The sequence below is a fragment of the Lepidochelys olivacea genome, assembly GCF_965140295.1.
Source record: "Lepidochelys olivacea isolate rLepOli2 genome assembly, chromosome: 12".
Taxonomy (NCBI): Eukaryota; Metazoa; Chordata; order Testudines; family Cheloniidae; genus Lepidochelys; species Lepidochelys olivacea.
In genome coordinates, this window is record NC_140422.1 from 11265266 (window position 1) to 11287175 (window position 21910).

At 43.1% G+C, this 21910-nt stretch overlaps 1 protein-coding gene across 3 annotated transcripts in view; it reads right to left on the reverse strand.

Moving 5' to 3' along the window:
• LPCAT2 (lysophosphatidylcholine acyltransferase 2) overlaps positions 1-15146 on the reverse strand; it is a 49178-nt gene extending 34032 nt beyond the window's left edge. The window contains exons 1-6 of one of the 3 annotated variants that reach the window (XM_084644890.1): positions 14982-15146; positions 8830-8969; positions 7513-7730; positions 5366-5478; positions 2014-2074; positions 490-548 (exon numbers count right to left, since the gene is read on the reverse strand). In XM_084644890.1, coding sequence (XP_084501016.1) covers positions 490-548; positions 2014-2074; positions 5366-5478; positions 7513-7730; positions 8830-8969; positions 14982-15089 — 699 coding nt within the window. In that variant the 5' untranslated portion in view covers positions 15090-15146. Of the gene's footprint in view, positions 1-489; positions 549-2013; positions 2075-5365; positions 5479-7512; positions 7731-8804; positions 8970-14981 lie in introns of those variants that run through there. The other 2 variants (XM_084644889.1, XM_084644888.1) reach the window with 2 other exon arrangements.
• Between the last annotated feature and the right edge of the window lie 6764 nt (positions 15147-21910).

Consider the following 21910-nt stretch of genomic DNA (forward strand, 5'->3'; position numbering starts at 1 on the left):
CTTCCATGTTGCTTGCAGTCAATCAAAGGGAACATGTTGTACATTACTGTTACAAATTTGCTTTTCACCCCTAGTAAACAAAATATAGCAAGAGTGCTCTTAAAGTAGTATTTAATTTCTTAAGCACTTTCTACTGTATTACACTGGTAGGCCCTCAATCTTCAGATGTGCCAAGTGCAATCTTGGTGCAGCCATGAGTAGAAGACTAAGCAACCTTTCTGCCCCCACAGTCCTAGGATAGCCCCTCAGTCTTGCCACACCAAGAAGGAAGAAGAACGATGCAGTAGAGCGAGCTACGCTAGTTTTGCATCACTGGAGGATTCCCCTGTCTCAGGGGAATTCTCAGCCAACCCTTTAAGGCAAAGCAGCTGGGGCCTCTAGGAATGCCTTTAAACTTGATGACAATGGACTGCCTAGAACCTGTGTGTCTTTTAAGAATGTTTTGATTTCTAGCTTTGTAAGTTGCAAAAAGGAGAATGTTCTACTCACCAGTTTGTTTGGATATCGGAGCAGCACCGGTTGCACGGGAACTCCTGGAATAAAGGCTCCTGTAACCACAAATCACTTTTTAATATACAAACATAATCACTTAAAATTCTTAGTGATTAAGACAAGGGAGGACTGGAGGACAAATAAAACGTAATGGGGAAACAAAAAAAAGAAAAGAAAAATTATCCCCTCACAGTTATTTTTTAAAAGCATGACTAGTCAGATTCCAGATAAAGGAGATCCTCTCTTCTACCAGAACAGAGTTTTAGGTCAGAGAGAAGTGATTCCCTCAGATTTGTGGATTATTTTGAACTAATTTTCTCCCACCTGAATGAACGTCAGTTCCCAAGGGACATAGTCCGTGTTGTTGCAGCCATGTTGGTCCCAGGACATTAGAGAGACAAGGTGAGTGAGGTAGTAAAAGATATTACCCATCTTGTCTCTCCAGTCACCAAGGGAATAATATTGGCTACATGTTCACATGACCATTGGGGAGAATGACAGTCAAGATGGTCACATAATGCTTATGGTCCTTATTTAGTCACATAGGTGCCTATACTAGCATTGTGTGACTTTGGAATAAGGAGCTGTTTTTTCAACAACATAACGTGGGAAACCAGCATAGCTTTGGTAAGCAAGCAGCAGCAAAGACCACTTTCTACTAGACAGTGCCATTATAGAATATCTATTCTGTGCAGCCAATAATCTGTTCTGCTAATCCTGCTAAATATGAACCAGAGTAGATTTCATAAATCAGCTGCATGACAAAGATTTTTTTTATTTTTTTCATTACTACCTGAACAAATATACACTGAAGCACTGAGATTACTTCAGTTAGTTGCTCAGCTCTAAATTTCAAAAAATTACAAGACTACTATTATGAAACTAAACCAAAATAAATGCAATTATTAATTATCCTGTAGGAACCAGTAAAATTCCGAGTAGTTTATGCATTTGAAGCATTACTAAGTATATTAAATGTTAGGGGTTAACTAAATAAAAAACAAATGCACCTCAAATTACAGGAACATTGTCAGGTCAAATCTCCCAGAAGTAGGTTTTGTGAAAATGGGTTTCCACTGTTTATTTTTAATTTTAATGAAGATGCTTTACATAAAACTAAATAGACATTCCTGTAAACTACACAACTATTGAATCATTGCTCTAAAGCATGAAAAAGACACAGTTAAATTGTCTAGAAGCTGCCCAGAAACAAAGTGTAACTAACTAGTCTATTATCATTCTACAAGCTGCTGGAAATTGAAAAAATAAATTCACAGCAAATGGTATAAAGTAGTAGAGGTTTTAAAAACAGTTTTAATAATCTAAGGTGTTACTAGCAGCACAGGTGAAGAAAAGTGGCTTTTTAAACATCCTTGACTTGACAGTACCCTTGCAGACTGTAAATAAAAAAAAGAAACCCACTGGTCCAAATTAATATATTTACAAACTGATGAAGTGACTTTGTAAATCATGCCTGTCCATGATTTTCTAACAAAATACATGCAACACAATGTCTCTCACCTTGTTTAAAGGTGATCAGGCAAGAACGATTTGTACAGGTGCCTTCTGGGAAAATCAGTACCTTGGATGGAAAAAAGTGTATATATATTTACATACATATACTTTATACTTCTGCCTTAACAACTTATACATGCCTGAAGGTGTGACTTCTTATTCAAGCTCTCTGAGCTGCCGATGAGCCCTGATACTGCACCACAACTTTATCACTTTGTCAGCAAGGAAATGAAAGAACTAGTGAAGGATGCCAGTGACTGACAGCAATTTTATTCGTCTGGATTTGGAAACAAATGCTTTGTAAGAGAGGGAACTTCTGGGAAGGTCTTTGTCAAGTCTGAAGCAGAGCACAAAAGGCCTCCAATGTTTCCCTTGCAGTATCTAGTGTTGGAAAGAATGAGCGATTGTTTCTTTCTCTTCCAGACGCTCCTTACAGATCTGTAAGCTGAATGAACGTTGAGTCTGGGTTGACATCAAGTGCACAGGAGGCACTCAAGCACTCACCGACGCAGATGCTATCAACATGAGCTCAGATGCCAACTGTGAGGGTATGATCACGGATCAAGGGGCAACAGCAAAACACAGACTTAGGGTGGGGGCATTTGTGATGTGAGGACTTCTGAAAGCATTACATGCTACTGAATGGCTTTGGAGCCTGGAAGGATCAGATACACTGGATACCCAGGAGGTCTTAGAATCATCTTCGGAAGCAATGGGACTAGAAGGAGATACAGTATGACACAGCACAGCCAACCCTTCAAGGAACATAGAGCACACCAGCAGCTTCGTCTTTTCAGGGCACTCTAGCAACACCTATTGGAACTCTGAACTCTCTGGGCAAGAACATGCAACTCCTAAATAGTGTCATTGTAGCAAAAATTACAAAGAGATGCTCCTACTTCACTCCCTCCTAGTGCACAGGGCATGGCTGGGGGAAAAGAAGGCATGCCCAAGGCATCCCTGTGCTCCAGTGATACTCTGCTTGGGGCCATAGGTAGGTAGATGTAAGTTAGAGCAACCCCAAGGATGCTCTAATGTATGACAGAGGGGCAGCTCCAAGGATAGAGGAAGCACAAAGGTGGTACACACATGACCATTCCTGTACCAACCATAGTACAACCAGAACAAAAATTGTTGCCTAGGTACCTGGGCATGAAAACTGATACATAAAGGACATGAGGCTGGTGCCCAGAGAGAAATTTTCATATTCCTACCTCCAGAATCAAGTAGACAAATGCAACCAAGAGAACCACCCTTTGAGAACCTAAAAGAAACTGGGAGCAGCCACATGTGCTCCTGGCTAGCACATGCCACTTACCTCAGCACACATGCTGAGAACAGACAAAGCACTCTAACCAGGTCATGCCTAATTTGCGCTAAGGAGTACAGGGGAAACAACAGCTGGGCCCCTTTGTTGCTAACAGGGGTGTTCTTCTGTTGATGCGTACTGTTCTAAGGGAAGGGGCCCCTGCTTTCTCCTCCACTGCACCCACGTAACAGTGGCAGCATTTGGCCCTAGATATTTTAGACTATGTGGTGAAAACATGTTTACAGTCAGATTCCTCCAAAAAAGAGAAGGATAACACACAGGACTGGGAGTCAGTAAGCACGGACTACATTCCCAGCTTGGCCGCTGACTCACTCCACAACCTCGGGTTGGTCACATAGCTATGCCTCAGCTTCCTTGTTGGTAAACTGGGAATCCACGAGTCTACTCTAATTTATGCCACAAGCCGAAACAGAACCCAATACCTCTGGGGATTGGGATAGTGCAAAACGGTCTTAAAGCCACCACTGTGTCTGCCCCCTGTCTTCAGCAGAGCTCTGGTGCACCTGGTCTATATTCCATCCAACCACGCATTTCCTCCAGGAAAATGAACTGCACTGGCTCAATCACATCTCCATTTCTAAGCACAGCATTACTCAAAAGCTTTCCTAGACATGACCAGAGTGTTTGATTAAAATGCCTGCGTAGCAGAGTTCCATACCTGTGACAAATAGAAAAACAACCAAGACGGCTGTAAGAATGCGTAATGAAAATTTGAACATGCACCTGTGAGTCAAATTAAAGAAGCTTAAATCCTAACTAAAGAACCTGGAGCAAGCTGCTTGTGAAATGAAAATGATGCATGGTACATTTAAGTAATCTCATCCCAGGGAGAAAATGACATGTGTTTTGGTTTTCTGTTTCCTGGAAATGGGGATCTATGGCTGCTGGCTGTCCCGACTGCCCCTTTATCATTAGGGCTGTGCATTCCGGTTCAATAAAAACACAAATATCTTGCTATTGGCATCTCTGACTTTTCACAAGCTTTTTATTTTTGCTTCAGGAAGCCAGTTATGGAACAAAAAATAAACTGATAGCTAGTTTCCTCATGATGTTTCAATCATCCAGGAAGTGACCTGCTCTGAGAAAAATAGATCTCATGATATTTCAACCACTGAATTTGTTCTCTCAGTCACTGAAAACAAAAACAAACACAGGCACACGCACGAGATCAGGGCAGATTTCTACCTTGGATGCTCCTCTGCCTTTAAGATCTCCACACACAATAGAAGAGGTGCCATTCCAATGCGTGGGATAGGACAGGCTCAGGATTTGGTCAAATTGTCCTCGGGAGTTCAGTTGTGTGAGGCTCCCTGTGCATTGTCAGTCAGGGGGTTTTATGACAGGGCAGCAGTGGGCAGAGGTCAGAACTAGAGAATCAGCTTCGTCAGGGATCCTTTAGGCTTTGCTCTTCCAAGAAGAATGGGGTGTGCGAAGGCTCCAGGGCCCATCCCAGCCCTTGGCCTGGCACAGTATCTGTGGAGCTGCTCCTCCAAACACTACTCTCTCCATGGAGGTCCCCAGCATCCAGCTACTCAGGCTGGGAAGATAATGTAGTCCTAGAAGCAGAGAAACAGCGTGGTGCTGAAAAGTTACCATAAGCGAGTAGGTGTGCAGTGCTGATATCCATTATTCTCATGCTGAGCTCGAACACAGATGGTAAAGTGGCTTCCAAAATACAGGTGAAGCTAAATGCCTACTAAGTTTCAAGCAACCTGGTCAACAGGCTCAAGGCCCCAAACTTCGGGGCAGGGAGAGGGGGGAAAAAAGCATCCCTGTGAGTGTTCTTGACATATATTTTTTACAAGTTGTTAGTACGTTTGGGTTCTGAATTGATTCCTCAGTCACTCAAGAGTAATTACGCTGGAACCCCCTTTCTTATTTAAAAGCCTTTTATAAACCCAGAAGGGTTGATGATGTCTCTTTTGGTTTGAAAGTTACAGCTACAGGCAAGTGTCCAACTGAATGGGACTTTTAAGCCTTAAGCTTCACAATTTAAAAGGAAAACTGACACTTTACAGCCTATTTTACCTGTGGCCACTGGCCTCCTGATGTTGCTCGTTTAGTTATCTCATTGATTGTATTCCTTCGAGAATCTGGGTCTAGACGTGATACCAATATAGGCTGGAAGGATCTGATAATTGCTGTGAAAGAGAGATTCAAGTTATCATTATTATTCATAGCACACTAGTATCTAGAAGATCCAACTGAAATCAAGTGCCACTGTCCTAGGCATTGAATAAGCGCATAGAAAGAAACAGACCCTGCCTTGATCAGCTTCCAGTCTAAATAGAAAAGACAGGCTAAGAATGGGAAAAAACAAGATATTACCGCCCCTAATACAGAGAATTTTTGTGATTTTTCACCCACGTTCATATAATCTGTGGCAGAGTCAGGAACTGAATGCAGATCTCCTAAGTCCCAGTCCTGCCTTGACCACGAGACCATCTTCCCTGCTGCTGTGCTCCCAACGCTAGATAGCAAATATCAGCAAAAAGAAAAGGAGGATTTGTGGCACCTTAGAGACTAACAAATTTATTTGAGCATAAGCTTCCGTGAGCTACAGCTCACTTCATTGGATGCATGTAGTGGAAAAGACAGTGGGGAGATTTTATATACACAGAGAACATGAAGCAATGGGTGTTACCATAATGGATTTTTTACTGTCAGTCCTTTTGGTATGATGTCCATCTGTTTGCATTTTAAAAAATCCATTATGGTAACACCCATTGTTTCATGTTCTCTGTGTATATAAAATCTCCCCACTGTATTTTCCACTACATGCATCCGATGAAGTGAGCTGTAGCTCACGGAAGCTTATGCTCAAATAAATTTGTTAGTCTCTAAGGTGCCACAAGTACTCCTGTTCTTTTTGCGGATACAGACTAACACGGCTGCTACTTTGAAACATAGCAAATATCAGTAAGTCTTTCATGCTAGTCTAGTGTTCTTAGGTTACTTTTCCTAGTTGCTGACTGGGAGTTTGGCTTTGCGTTATATTGCTTATGAAGAATGCTGTAAACTTCAGGCTGGCCACCATAAAAAATAAAGGACGCGCGATTAGTAAAAGTGCTACAGCATGTATATGGCCCCATTAATAATAAGTGTGGGTCTTCTTTTTTCTTGGGTCAATGGGAGGAGACGGAAGGCTCAGACAATAGGAAAAATCAAGCATATATTCTATTCTAATCTACGGAATGGTTTCCTTTTTGGTTTACTTCTTCACAGCTCAGTGACAGACACACACACACAGAGGAGAAATGCTCAGAGAGTTCAGATGTAGAAAGCAGTGGTAAGAATATGCCATTTTCTGAATTTCCTTGGTCTGGGTCTGTTCTGCATTTTCTTTACATAACTCCCCACCCCCAAGACCTCAAGTAATTTGTATGTTCATCTGCAAATTCAGCACTTTGAGGGCTTGATAAGTCCATTCCATCCACCCATGTCAAGTAAAGAAGCCTTTGCACAACTTGCCCATTCTTGGAAACGTCCGGCAGATCTGCACTGGGATTGTCAATTCCACAGCTTCCTTCAAGCCTCCTCTGAGCTACTCATTGTCACAGGCCAGGGGCATATCTAAGCCTTAAGCGTGGGCTCACTACATCCAGTTCTATGGCAAGAAGGTCTCCCTGTGGCAAAAGTCCCCCCAAAGTCACGTGAACCGTGTTCCTTTGGTTTCTTTGTGTTACTCCTGAAGCCCCTTGGTCTTCCTGCTTCCTTCCCCTCAAGAGTCTGAAATTTCTGGAAAGCTCCCATCCAAGTTGCCCAAAGGCAAACACTGTCAACAGGAGAATCTTCTGGCTAATGACTTACAGTATGATTGTCAAGGGTCACTTGAGTCATGTACACAAAGGAAGACAATAGAGCTAGAAATTATGGCAGGACAGTGTTAGGGAGGGAAACACAGTGGAAATATAGGTCAGGATTTCAAAGACATTTAGGCACCTAAAGATGCAGACAGGTGCATGGTGCGATTTTCAGAAATACCTAAGCAAGTTAGGAGCCTATCTTCCATTGAGATCTGAAAATCCCACTAGGCGCCTAGCTGCATTTTTAAGTGCCTAAATATCTTTGAAAATCTGGCCCTCAGTCACTTTTTAACATAGGACTTTGGCTCCTAAGTCACTATGGCACTTAGGAAAATTTTATCCCTTATCTGTAACTTTATCAATACTTACTGCCAAATACTGGGGTCGACAGGTTCTCTACCCTGGATACGCTCGATGGAAATCCAGCTACGACACCAATAATTCCATCAAAGAAGCTTGAGTGAGGAGCTGCCACAAAGATTGGGGCTTCCAAGGGACCTGCTACTTTCCCCTTCACTTTAATTTGGAAGCCCATCAAGAAGAACAAAGCACGACCTAAGCACTGGAAGGCACATTGGATCACTTTCCTTTAAAAAGAAAATAAAACGAATAGCGTGCATAAGTGAATAAACTCCATTATGTGCTCCGGCCACCATTTCTTTCCCACTTTAGAATAAAGAGCATGCAAGTAAGGTTTCCATATCATGCATTATAACTACTGGACTCATGCACCAGCTATGTGGGAAGTCAGACACTACTGCCTCCTTTTTACGTTAAAAACTACAGGGATTCCACTTTGAATCAAAATTAGCCAGTCAAATAACATCATTCCTGTTTTTTTTAAATGATCCGTTTTAATAAAGAAACCCTGATTAAGATGGAAAATGATCATGTTCCTTTAAAGAGGAACTTTAACTCTCAGCTACTCCCCGGTTTTGCTGTAACCCACTTCCTGTTATTATTCGCGCCTGGCATCATATGGCTGCAGAGAGGGAAGAATCTGGAATGCACCCAAGATATTGAAAGGCCCAAAGCGGAGCGATCAAAACCCAGAATCCCTGCTTATAACAGATATAGCTGTGAAACAGCCCTTTAATGACATCACACCTAACAGAAAAGACTTGTGAGCGGCCACAAGTGTTTTTGTTGTCATGCATAATATTATTGAGCAATCTGGGCACAAATGTGGCCAAATACAAACTTTGCCTATTATGTAACATCAGCAATATATGGGGATGTATTTTCTTGTTCCCATCATCCTTGGGCAGAATTCCAAAGGTGTTTTACTTCCTTTGTTAAGGAGTACCCCACTCCGTGGCCCAAATATTCCTTTCCAGCACCACCTCTAAGGAAAGGCCTGGCTTGCAAAGTGTCTATCTTTAACATCTAAACTAGCTCCCAAGGTCTCTGCTGCAATGAGCTGAGCAAACTACATAGCCCACCACACAGAAGAAGATTTTCTGATATTTGCATGAGGTTGCAGAAACTTTATTTCTGTTTTACAATCACTCAGAGAAAATGCACTAAAATGCTGTTGAATTGAAACATATGAAGCAGACACATTCTCTACAGCATGTATTTGCAATATTTCTTTGATCATGTTAATAATAAGGAAAAAAAATTAAAGTTTGAAGCTTTTAAAATACATTGCTAAAAGTTACCTAAAGTTTGACAATTGCTTTTTACCTCTTCCATCCCATGAGCGGCACAGACCCTCTCTCAGGGTGGCAGAAAGTCACAATTGCTGCAATTGGCCATGTTAGCAGCAAAATTAATGCAATGCATATGGCACGAAATGGAAGCAGGATAATCCCCAACAGGACAGTCTAGGAGGGGAAAAAAAGGAAGAAAATGCACCAACAGAAATCACTGACCACTGATTTGCTCTGGTTACATAATGTGGACTTTAAAGTACTTATGTCACTGCTACATGATTAAACACGAAAAGTATTATGTGATTCTAACACAACTACAGATGTTTACGTAAAAGGAGGGGGAAGTTATTTTCTTTTACAAACGGTGCTTGGGAAAATTCTATAGTTGGAATTGGAATTTCTGAATCTTTAAGTCAAGGATCTTACAAGAATGACTGGCATAGGGGATTGGAAAATTTATTTATTTAGTGTGTGCATAGTCATCTAGCCAAGCGATGGCATCTTCAGTGGTATGATCCAGTTCTTCTAGGCCATCACTGAACCTAGTCAGCAGGCATTCCTCGACAACGTCCGTCATTGTCTGTGTCATGCCGCAGCTGCACAAAGGCCTGTCACAAAGGCCACAGCGATACTGGTTGGCTACACAGAGACCTTGCCCAGTCTGGAAACTGTTCAACAGGGACCACTGGCAATGGGACAGGTCAAAACCAGGCAGGCAAATTGTGGGGTTGGCGACAAGGGACTGGTTGGGGATTATAACAGATAATCATTCCTCTCGCCAGAGTGTTTCCGCCCTAACATCCTGGCGTGGCGGACTGGAAATGGTAATGGTCGCCTCCAGGTGATCAATTCACATCCAGTCCAGATAGCTAGTAACCAAACATCATTACCAACTGACATCTGCTTGATGTGTCTCAGTCCTGGTCCTAGGGAACACATCCACAACAAGCCAACTGTAACATGCACTAATGTTGGTATAGCCTCAGCAGAAACACCAAGATGGAAACAGGCTAAGTTCCCCCTGCATAAGTAGCTTGAGCTTTAGTGGCACTCAAGCATCCACACATGCGCACACACCCTGATGAGCTAGCTATGTCGAGCATGAAGCCCCAGTTACCTGCAGCTAGACATTTATGGGCGTGGTTGGGAACTGAATTAGGGGGAACACTAAGGTTGTACCCTGAGCTATAAATGTAGTGAAGCCATACCTAAATTGCCTGTTCACCCCAAAGACAATCTCTACTATTTAAGTTCTAGCATAGTACGAGTATCCCATGTCATTACGGCTGCCCAGGAGATATCAGTTCTATGGACAATAAAGTCTTCAGTCCACAGTCACTCTGGGAATTTTTCACAAACACTGAAGTCACTTAAAAGTATTAAAAACATACAGGCTTGATGAAGACAACACGATCTATTTTACTTGATACCTCCTGACTGCTTTGAAATGTGCCTCTTTGAATCCTCAAAACACACTGAGATAGAGCCTCAACTTTATTTTTCATAAATTTAGAAAAAACTTTGTTTAGACAGGCTAAAACTGAAATGCACTCTGAGGAGCTGTTGAAGGGAAAAAGACACAGCTTCCCTGTTCCTTGGTCAATGACAAGAACAGACTCAATATTTACACATAGTATAATACACACAAAGCAGTCTTGCCACAATCAAACTGTTCCTCTTCGACTCAGTTTGTAAAGCTCTCTCAAACATGCTAGGTAGGTACATCATAGACACATGTACTCAGGAAAATGCAGACTGGCTAATCCAGCTATTCAGTAAGGGTTATAAAACTACAAACCATGCTAATATGAATGCAAATATTTGACATGGTATTAAATTTTATCATGATGTAACCATATCCTGCTTTATTCTACAATACTGCTGCTGTATTTAACAGAATAAATGCACAAATCATATTCATCCAAAGGTATACTGGATGTCATGAAGCCTCTCAACATAACTAATTACAATGAAAGAGCTTAATGTGTTGTATTTAAGTTGAATCTTGAAATAATTTTGCAATGTTTTTCAATCAGGTCACAAACAACAGAAAGTAGAAACAGAAGAATTAGTTTTGGGAAACCCCCATTTGGAAAGTTATATCTGAAGGATCATTACATCCACAGCCATTTAACAATGAATTTCCAAAACCGGACAGGTACATTGCAGCAAGAAGTGTATCGTACCAAAAACAAGCAAGTTGTGTTAAGTATTTTAGTGCCATATCAGGTGATTGGCTCTTATTAGCAATCATGCAAGCTTTACCTTTTTTTTTAAAACCTGCAACTAAATAGTAGCATTCCTCCCTCAAAGACAGTACTTCTAATCTGATCTTTACAAATGACTACTTCCTGTTCAAAAAGAAAAGGAGTACTTGTGGCACCTTAGAGACTAACCAATTTATTTAAAAGCAAGGCCAAACAGCTGCCCCAATCAGGAAATAACTTCCGGAAAGCAATTTCTGATTCATACAGCTGAATGATCATTACCAAACTATATCACTGTCTTGATTCTTACCTCTCCCCTTTAAATTAACTAATGTTTGTAATTCACGTTGGAGATTAAAAACATTTCTAAGTACTATTCATTCTATTCTTCAATATACTCCATTGGCTACAATGTTCCTTTTGTCTGTCTCTGTCTCTCTCTCTCTCTCATCTCTTTCAGCGTTCCTTCAATCTTGTCGTGACATCCTACTATTCCAAAAATAATTGGACTATCTCCAATCAAAAGTAAATTTGTCCTTATTTATCTTCTAAATCCATCAGCTATCGCATCCAGGAAAATCTGAGCCCTATTATTATTACTAGCATTTGTCCTATATCTGGGAAGTTAAAGTCTCCCATAATCACACAATTTCCATTATTATTTACTTCATTAAAAACATTAAAGAGGTCTCTATCCATATCCAAATCAGATCTCGGTGGTCTATAGCACACCCCAAGCACCATCCCAGTGGAGGCTCTGGTAGCTTTCTTCCCCAATGTAATTTTTGCCCAGACAGACTCTGTCTTATCTATTCCATCACTTCTTATTTCTTTACAGTCGACCTCATCATTGATATACAATGCTACTCCACCACCTTTGCCTTTATTTCTGTCTTTCCTAAATAGCACATACCCTTCAATACCTGTACTCCAGTCATGACTCCTATTCCACTATGTTTCTGTTATCCTTATATCAGCTGCTTTCACTTCCTGCACCAGTTGCTCTAGTCCCTCCATTTTGTTACCTAGGCTCCCTCGCATTGGTGTATCTTAATTTTTGCTATTTGGCTTTGCTCATGTTCTTTACCTGATTAGGCACAGACATTCTACGGCCAGTATCACCTATCAGACTGATATCTAAACCACCCTTCCTCCTTATGTCCATTCTTCTACCCACGGCTGTATCCTTTCTTACTTCGTTTTCTTCCCTCTCAATGCTAAACTAGAGAAGAGCATTTGTTTGTTTGCAGAAGTTTGAACATGAACATTCTATGCTGTCCAATGTCCACAAGAAAGATTCAGTGAGTAAAATGTAAGTGAAAATCAGGATCTTTAGTTCCCATTGGCCCCTTGTCTCTCTGTCAGGCCTTGACCTGCAAGGGGCACCTCACGGGCAGAACCCAGAGCTCATGGAAAACCCCAATGGCCTCGAGGGGGCTGTGAATGGGTGCCAAGCTCACCACACACTGCACCTTGCAGCACTGGGACCTGACACTGTACCATTGTGTAGTCTCCCCCCACTCTCCCTGTAGCTTTACAGGAACATACTTTGAGTGCTGAACAAAGTGGAGATTATTGTAGAAAGCTGGAGTAATGGACCATGGTTTCAAATTGCAGGCTTCTGAAAACAAGTTTCTGTATTCTATAACCGGGTTTACTAGTATGGAAACCTACATCTTTGGGGAAATCGCACTGAAGTCAATGGCACAATTGAGAGGCGTGGGGTCCATGACTGCAGATCCTGGTGTGTTTGTATTTAAGAAGTATTTCAGCCCACCATTAAAGCAGGTCAAATTTGGCTCAAAGTTTAGATTTTAATACTATAGGATTTTAATGTTTTAAAATAATTGTTTCCACATATTTTAATTCTAAAGGGTGAAAGGAAAAAAAGTCTGTCATCCAATCCCCTGCAGCATCTGCATCCACTACCCCGTAGAATCTAGATCAATTGAGCCTTTCAATGCAGCAAAATCTGTTAACGATAATGTGAAACTGCCTACCCTCTTTGCATTGTCCAAGCTAACCGATAAATAAGAGACAGTCAACATGTAAAAAAAAAAAAATTATGTTTTCAATTATTTAATTTTAATTTGAAAAGAACAGGAAAGAATTTTTAAAGTGCTTAACATGAGTCCTTTTAAGATCAATATTATAATAATTCAGCTTTTTATACTACCATCTCAAAGCGAGGCAGGTATTATTCACATTGTATAGATTAATAAACCAAGGAACAGTGTATAAAAGTTCACAGTTATAACAAAAATAATGTTTTAAGCTATGTTCTTTCCTACTTTATAAATAACAACCGTAGCCCTCAGGCTGCAAATACTTATGCAAGGGTGTAACTTTATTCACATGAGTTACAATTTTGATGTCAGTGGGACTACTCATTTACATAATTATTTCACCTGCTTGTTTCCAGGATTGGGTCATTAGATTATTAAAGTAAGATCATTTTAAACAGTGACTTACTCTTCATGCTGATTTCTTTTACATTTCCCCTAAGCTTTGATAACATAAACAGCCTAGTCATTGTCACTTATTGCTATTCAATTTCACTTTCAAGGTGACATGAACCAGAAAAATGAGGAAATGATTGGGAAGGAAATGTTTCCACTGGCTTTGTTTTCCCTGAAAAAAATTTCTACTGCTGTTGAGCATTTTATAAAATGCTCCCCCACCCCACCAGAATCTAAAATCCCAGTGCTCCAATTGGATCTAATTGTCTATTAGAGCCAACTCATGGGCCTATTTTGATCTTATGGTACCAGAGTGCTAACATCAAAAGTAACTGCACCTCAGAAGTTCTATTCCTTGAATTCAGTGGCTCTCAAACTTTTGTACTGGTGACCCCTTTCACATAGCAAGCCTCTGAGTGCGACCTCATAAATTAAAACCACTTTTTAAAATATATTTAACACCATTATAAATGCTGGAGGCAAAGTGGGGTTTGGGGTGGAGGCTGATGGCTCACGACCCCCCCATGTAATCACCTCACAACCCTCTGAGGGTTCCCGACCCCCAGTTTGAGAACCCCTGCTTTAATTGGACCCAACAGCCACTGTAAACTGAGAAAAGAAAAGGAGTACTTGTGGCACCTTAGAGACTAACCAATTTATTTGAGCATAAGCTTTCGTGAGCTACAGCTCACTTCATCGGATGCATACCGTGGAAACTGCAGCAGACTTTATATATATACACAGAGAATATGAAACAATACCTCCTCCCACCCATATTCTCTGTATATATATAAAGTCTGCTGCAGTTTCCACGGTATGCATCCGATGAAGTGAGCTGTAGCTCACCAAAGCTCATGCTCAAATAAATTGGTTAGTCTCTAAGGTGCCACAAGTCCTCCTTTTCTTTTTGCGAATACAGACTAACACGGCTGTTACTCTGAAACCTGTAAACTGAGAGATTAACTCTTCAAAAATAATAACAACAACATCTCAGTGCAATGGGAGCTACTTTTTAGGGGGCGGGGGGGGGGGGAGATCAACGTTTACCGAGACACAGTATTTGGAAACTAGCGCTGTGAGTTTCGACGAGCTGCGGGAGGGCGATGGGGTTGGTTTGTTGGTATAAGCGGCTCCTCCCGTCAGCCCACCGTCGAAGCGCTCGGCGCTGCACGGTGTCCGTGCAAGCGCCTTGCAACGACCCCGGGGACACGCGGGGGGAAGACAACCACCGTGCCCAGCTAGTGCACACCCACGCCGGGGGGCAGACGGGCCGCTCCCCTGAAGAGCCCCCCCTGGGGGGGGGGCGGCTGGAGGGAGGCGCTTTGCCCCTGGCACGCCGGGGGGCCGGCTACTCGCCGCCCGGGCTCGACTCCAGCCTGGGCGGAAGGACTGCACGGGAATAAACCGCCTCATGCCCTTGGCTGGGGGAGCCGGAGCCGGAGCCTTCCCGGGCGCCTGTTTATTCCCCGTTGCACGTGCCCCGTTCCCCCCGCCCCGCGCCGCGCCGCCGGCCTTACCCGCGCTTTGTCCCGGGCGCTCAGGCGCCCCTCGTGCACGAAGGGGTTGCGGACGCTGGGCGGGTAGAGCGACTGCTGCCTGGGCAGGGGGAAGAGCCGCGGCGCCATGGCCCAGCCGCGCCGGCCGCCGGGCTCCGAGTCCCCGCCGCAGGGCTGCTCCGCCTCCCGCCGCTACCTGCGCATGAGCCGCCCGGGGGGGGGCCGCCCCGAGGGATTCCCGGCCTCCCTCCTGGCGTGACCGCCGCAGGCGAGGGGGGCTCGGCTCCCGGCCTTTCACGTGTCCCTGGGGGGGTCCTGCTGGGCAGCCCCTGCCCCGGCTGCAGCCAGAGCCCCCAGGAAGGCTAGGAACGGGAGGGGGGATTTAATGGCAACTCGCCCCCAGTGTAAACAGGTCTCTGAGGGAACTGTCCCCAGAGCACAGCCAACCCCAGGGCCCTTGTGGCTCCCAGCTTTGGGGGCTGGGAAGGGAACCCCCCCCCCCGTTCCTCCTGCAGGAGCTGTGACCAAAGCAGGAGGCTGGACCCCCACACTTCCCACCTCCTTGGACTTGGGCTAGTGGGGGGTGGACCCTTGTCAGCACCCCAAACCTTGAACAGCAGGCCCCCTTCTCAGAGGCAGCACACACAAAGCCTCACATCTCTCTATTTGTGGTACCTATCTGGCCTCCATCACTGTAGTATCTACATGCCTCACAATCTTTACAATATCTAGGGTGACCAGATATCCCGATTTTATAGGGACAGCCCCGGTTTTGGGGTCTTTTTCTTATATAGAACAGGAGGACTTGTGGCACCTTAGAGACTAACAAATTTATCAGAGCATAAGCTTTCGTGGGCTACAGCCCACTTCATCGGATTCATAGAATGGAATGAGCCATCTTGATTATCACTACAAAAGTTTTTTTCTCCTCCTGGTAATAGCTCATCTTTATTAATTAGCCTCTTACAGTTTGTATGGCAACTTCCACCTTCTCTATGTGTATATATATCTTCTTACTATATGTTCCATTCTATGCATCTGATGAAGTGGGCTTTAGCCCACGAAAGCTTATGATGCTTGAATAGATTTGTTAGTCTCTAAGGTGCCACAAGTATTCCTGTTCTTTTTGCGGATACAAACTAACATGGCTGTTACTCTGAAACCTTTCTTATAGAGCCTTCTATTACCCCCCCCCCCGTCCCGATTTTTCACATTTGCTGTCTGTTCACCCTAGCTGTATCTCTCCTCACAACATCCCTGCGAGGCAGGGAACTACTATTGCCCCCATTTCACAATTGGGTAACTGAGGCATAGAAAAATTAAATGACTTGACCAAGGCCTCTGCTTGGAGGTTGCATCCCTTGTTAGTGCCTGCTGGGAGCCCCAGTCGTGGCCCAGGATTCCATTGTGCTGGGCGCTCTACAAACACAGACCAAAAGACAGTCCATGCTCCAAGGAGCTTTTCTTTCCCCCTTTCCTTTGGTACAAAACCAAAAATCTCTCAAAATGCACAGCCCATTACCTTTATTTTGTAATGATCTACCACTAGGCGGAGATAGGACAATTAATTGCCAGAAAGATAAAGTTAAGTGGTCAGGTGGCATAATTAGTGAAGAGGAGTTAATTTTAGGTAGCGAGCCTTATAAAGCTATTCATTCTCCATCTCCATGTCAGAGTTGAGGGTTGCTGGAATTGCCTCTGTCTTCAAACCTGAATGAAGCTTGGTCACTTTTTGAAACTAAGCGAAGTTTCAGCCTAACTTTATTTGGGGTACGTTTAGTTCCTCAGACTACACTCATAACAGAGTTGATATAAATTTATTAACCAGATTATGATGTAAGAACATAACTTTTTCATTGCCCCATCGAAGGCAGAGGGTCTAGTGGAGTGGGCACTGGGCTGGGACTTGGCTTCTAGTCTTGGCTCTCAAATGACTGACCTGTTGCGTTACCTTAGGTGGGTCCCTGTGACACTGTCTCCTATCTCACCTATTGTCTGTCTTGTGTCTAAGCATTCATGTAGTGGCTCTGTTGGGGTCTGTAAGTGCTACCATCAAACAACTAAATAATAACAATAAACAAGTCTCAACCTTTCTAATCGAGTTCCTCTGATTGGGGAGAACAGTACTTACCTACTTCACAGTGATGTCATGAGGATTAATACATTAACAGCAGTCAAATAATTTTAAATAGTATTTGTGCTTTGAAAGTGCAAAACACAGTGTAATGGCTAATTAATAATACAAAGATTCTGCCAAATTCTGACTTCAGGTAGGCAGGCACCGCACTATCTGTCTGCAATGGAACGCTGGCCAGGCTGTTTTCCTCACTGTCCTTATTGCCATCCCATCCCCACAAATGCTGGGGTTTCTCACTGTCACCTGTCACACACCCTGTCTGGAAACAGCTACAGGACAATCAAAGAAGTTGCTAACATGGAATGTTGGAGAACCTTTTGACTGCCACGCTTGAACTATCTAGAGAGACCTTGGTACAGGTGGAGAGAGAGAGAATCTGAAGGCTGAGAGGGAGGAGAGGAGAGTCCACCCTGAAAGGACTGACTGAAAATCCAAAGGGTTCTCTTAGTGGTGAGGGTATTGGAGGGAGGTGCTGGCTTTGTTTTTGCACTGTTCTGTAACTTGCTGTAGTTTCTCTATGAATAACAGTTTGTTCAAAAATCTGACTGCTTGGCTAGGTGAGCAGCAACCAATTCCTCTTTCATCGGCAGCCAGTCTTCCATAGAGAATGCAAACACCCCAACTGGGCTTAAATGAGCTTTGTGCAGAGATTAACGCTCTGCCTAATTCTCCCTCTGTGACCCCCCACCCCCACTTATAATGAAGAACCCTCAGGTACTAAATCTCTCACTTATGTTCCTCCCATTTGGGATGATGCCAAGATTCAAGCATGTAGGCCTAGAGCCACGGTGCCATAAATTCAAAAGTGACCTTCTCTGCCAATCCTTGATCTCCTTTTAAAGCCGAGTGCTTTTTTATTATATATCACCAAAATCCACAGATAAACACACAGCATTATATATATGTACAATTTAACGGTAGTTTATTCTTATTACTATAAAATACTGATCTAGCTTATAAGAGTATTCTAAGTACTTTGCAGGGATGTAGGAAGATAGATTCTTGCCTAGAAGAGCTTACAATCTAAGATCCTGATCCTGCAGTTAAATCTGCTGATGTTAAACCAGGGGTGAAAGTAAGTCGAGTGACTTACCGGTACGCTGGGCCCAGCTCTGGCCCCTGGGAGGGGCGGGGCCTAGGGCGGAAGGGGCAGGGCTGAGGGGGTCAGAGCCAGCCCCAGCCCACTCTGTAAGGTAAGTGCCCCCCACTTCTCCTCCTCCTCCTCCTCCCTCCTACCCCACCGGGGTAGCAGCAGCAGCCCAGGGCTCCAGGGGCTATTTAAAGGGCCCAGGGCTCCCCTGCTTCTACTGCCCCGGTCCTTTAATTAGCCGCCGGAGCCCTGGGGAAGCGGCGGGGCTCCAGCGGCTATTTAAAGGGCCCGCGGCTCCCCTGCTTCTACCACCCCGGTCCTTTAAATAGCTGCTGAAGCCCCGCAGCCACTACCCCAGGGCTCCAGCAGCGGGGCTCTGGAGGCAATTTAAAGGGCCTGGGGCTCCAGCCACTGCTGGGAGCCCCAGGCCCTTTAAATTGTCCCCTGGGGAAGCCAGGCTGCCCCAGTACAGTGCACTGGCTCTTGCCGGTACACCATACCGGGGAGTACCAGCTTACTTTCACCTCTGTGTTAAACCCCTGCGTCCAGTACAGCTGCAGTCTGTACATACAACCCATGTGAAACATGCCGGCAGATTGTGCCATGTTTTGCAGAATATATCCTGTAGGGGGTAGATTTTCCTTTGGTGTAGATTGTCATAACTTCATTGACGTCAGTGGCACTATGACAAGTTCTACCACACTAGCATCTTCCCCTTAGTACTCGTTTCAGGAAGAAATAACTCTCCTTTCTTTGCGTTAGCGAGAATTTGTTCCTAGAGATCTTCATACCATAAGGATGGGAAATGAAACATCAGAAACTCATTTTAGTGTTTATTTCCAGTACGTATGGAATGGAAGAAAATACATATTCTAAAGTGTGAGACTAAATACATGCACTCACACATTTTTGAAATCTGCTGTCTGTCATTTCTCCCCTGTACCACAAGCTAACAGATGTTGCTCCTTATAGCCATTCACTGATTAATTATCCTGATTAGCCCCAGTGTCTTATCTTTATAGAACACACTCACAAAGGCATTTCTGACATATAAATTGAAAACCCACTTTGTTTAAGGCAGATTCCCACTTGCTTTTGAAAAATGAGCCCCATCTGGTGGTCACACTGCTCTACCACAACAAAACTCAGCACTTTGTTCAGTAACTGATCCCCACAGCCCTTTCTCAAGGTGGGCTACAATAACCCTGCACAAATAATGCCATAAGAGATTACTAAATTCGATGGGCCTGACTCTCTTCTTGCTTGCACTGGTGTAAATTAGAAGGAGTTCAGTTGAACCCAATTCAGTTATACGTGGTGTAAAACTGGTGTGAGAAAAGAATCACACTCTATGTGTAGAAATTACCAGTTGTTAGGTAGCCAAAATGCAGACTGAGAAAAGAAAACCAGTAGTACAAGCTATGGTCCATAATAATAAGGATCATTATAAATGGCAGATCTAGAAACAGAAAGGGGTCACATTCTAAAAGGATATAAGACATACTAGAAGTGATCAGTTTCTAGAGGTAATATCTATTTAATTATGAAACAAACATAAAACAAATTTTATATGTATTGCTCAAAGGGCCAGATACTCTGGTGTTACATAGCTCCAGTGACTGACTTTAATAGAATGAGGATCTGGTACAAAGTATGTATGTGTGTTTGCAGTATGTATGTATGTATATATATAAAATAAAGTACAACATAAGAGCGGCAGTCCTGGGTCAGACCAAAGGTCCATCTAGCCCAGTATCCTCTCTTCCGACAGTGGCCAATGCCAGGTGCTCCAGACAGATTGAACAAAACAGGTAATCATCAAGTGATCCATTCCCTGTCACCCATTCCCAGCTTCTGGCAAACAGAGGCTTGAGACACCATCCCTGCCCATCCTGGCTAATAGCCATTGATAGAGCTATCCTCCATGAACTTATTTAGTTCTTTTTTGAATTCTGTTATAGTCTTGGCCTTCACAAAATCCTCTGTCAAGCAGTTCCACGGGTTGACTGTGCATTGTGTGAAAAAATACTTACTTTTGTTTGTTTTAAACATGCTGCCTATTCATTTCATTTGGTAACCCCTAGTTCTTGTGTTATGAGAATAGGTAAGTAACACTTCCTTATTTACGTTCTCCACACCAGTCATGAGTTTATAGACCTCTATCATATCACCCCTTAGTTGCCTCTTTTCCAAGCTGAAAAGTCCCAGACTTAATAATCTCTCCTCATTTGGCAGCCGTTTCATACCCCTAATAATTTTTGTTGACCTTTTCTGAACCTTTTCCAGTTCCAATGTATCTTTTTTGAGATGGGGCGACCACATCTGCACGCAGTATTCAGGATGTGGACGTACCATGGATTTATATAGAGGCAATATGATATTTTCTGTCTTCTTCTCTATCCCTTTCTTAATGATTCCCAACATTCTGTTTGCTTTTTTGACTGCCGCTGTACATTGAGTGGATGTTTTCAGAGAACTATCCACAATGACTCCAAGATCTCTTTCTTGAATGATAACAGCTAATGTAGACCCCATCATTTTATATGTATAGTTGGGATTATGGTTTCCAATGTGTATTACTTTGCATTTATTAATATTGAATTTCATCTGCCATTTTTTTGCTCCGTCACCCACTTTTGAGAGATCCTTTTGTAGCTCTTCGCAGTCTGCGTAGGACTCAACTACCTTGAGTAGTTTAGTATCATCTGCAAATTTTGCCACCTCACTGTTTACCCCTTTTTCCAGATCATTTATGAATATGTTGAATAGGACTGGTCCCAGTACAGACCCCTGGGGGACACCACTATTTACCTCTCTCCATTCTGAAAACTGACTATTTTTTCCTACCCTTTGTTTCCTATGTTTTAACCAGTTACCAACCAATGAGAGCACCTTCCCTCTTATCCCATGACTGCTTACTTGGCTGAAGAGCCTTTGGTGAGGGACCTTGTCAAAGGCTTTCTGAAAATCTAAATACACTATATCCATTGAAGCCCGCTTGTCCACATACTTGTTGACTCCCCTCAAAGAATTCTAGTAGATTAGTGAGGCATGATTTTCCTTTACATAAACTATGTTGAGTCTTCCCCAACAAATTATGTTCATCTATGTGTCTGACAATTTTGTTCTTTACTATAGTTTCAACGAGTTTGTCTGGTACTGAAGTCAGAGTAGAATTTTTTTTTTCAACTTTTAAACAAAATCCCCCCTCAGTAAGAAATCAAGTCCGCAAAATCTTAGCCCCAAAACTGAAAGTTTCAGAAAGTTATGTAACTTAGAACATGGATGCACGCAACTTGTAGTCCTGTCATTGCTCTTGAAAAACAAACACACACACACACACACACTTTGGCTCTGGTCCAAACTGATCTAATGCCTGGAGATTTCCTTTCTTGTTAAACAACAACAAAACTAAGCTAAACCTAAGTTTTCTCCATAGCTTGGCTATTCCTACAGTATTTTCAGACAAATTCCCATTCCTGTCTCCATCCCTTGTTCCTTCTGCCTTATTGAGACTTTCAAAGCTCTCATATCCTGGGTGGAAGCAAATAGGCATCACATTCACTGGCTGCCAGGATGAGTTAGCAACATAACTTGAAATCTGTGAACAAAGCTCTAGCAATTGACAAGAGGGGTGTAAGTAACTATACACAGCCTCCTGGATTCTGGGGCCACCAGGATCCAGTCCAGTCCATAGCGTAAGCTAGAGCAGCCTGACAGTTG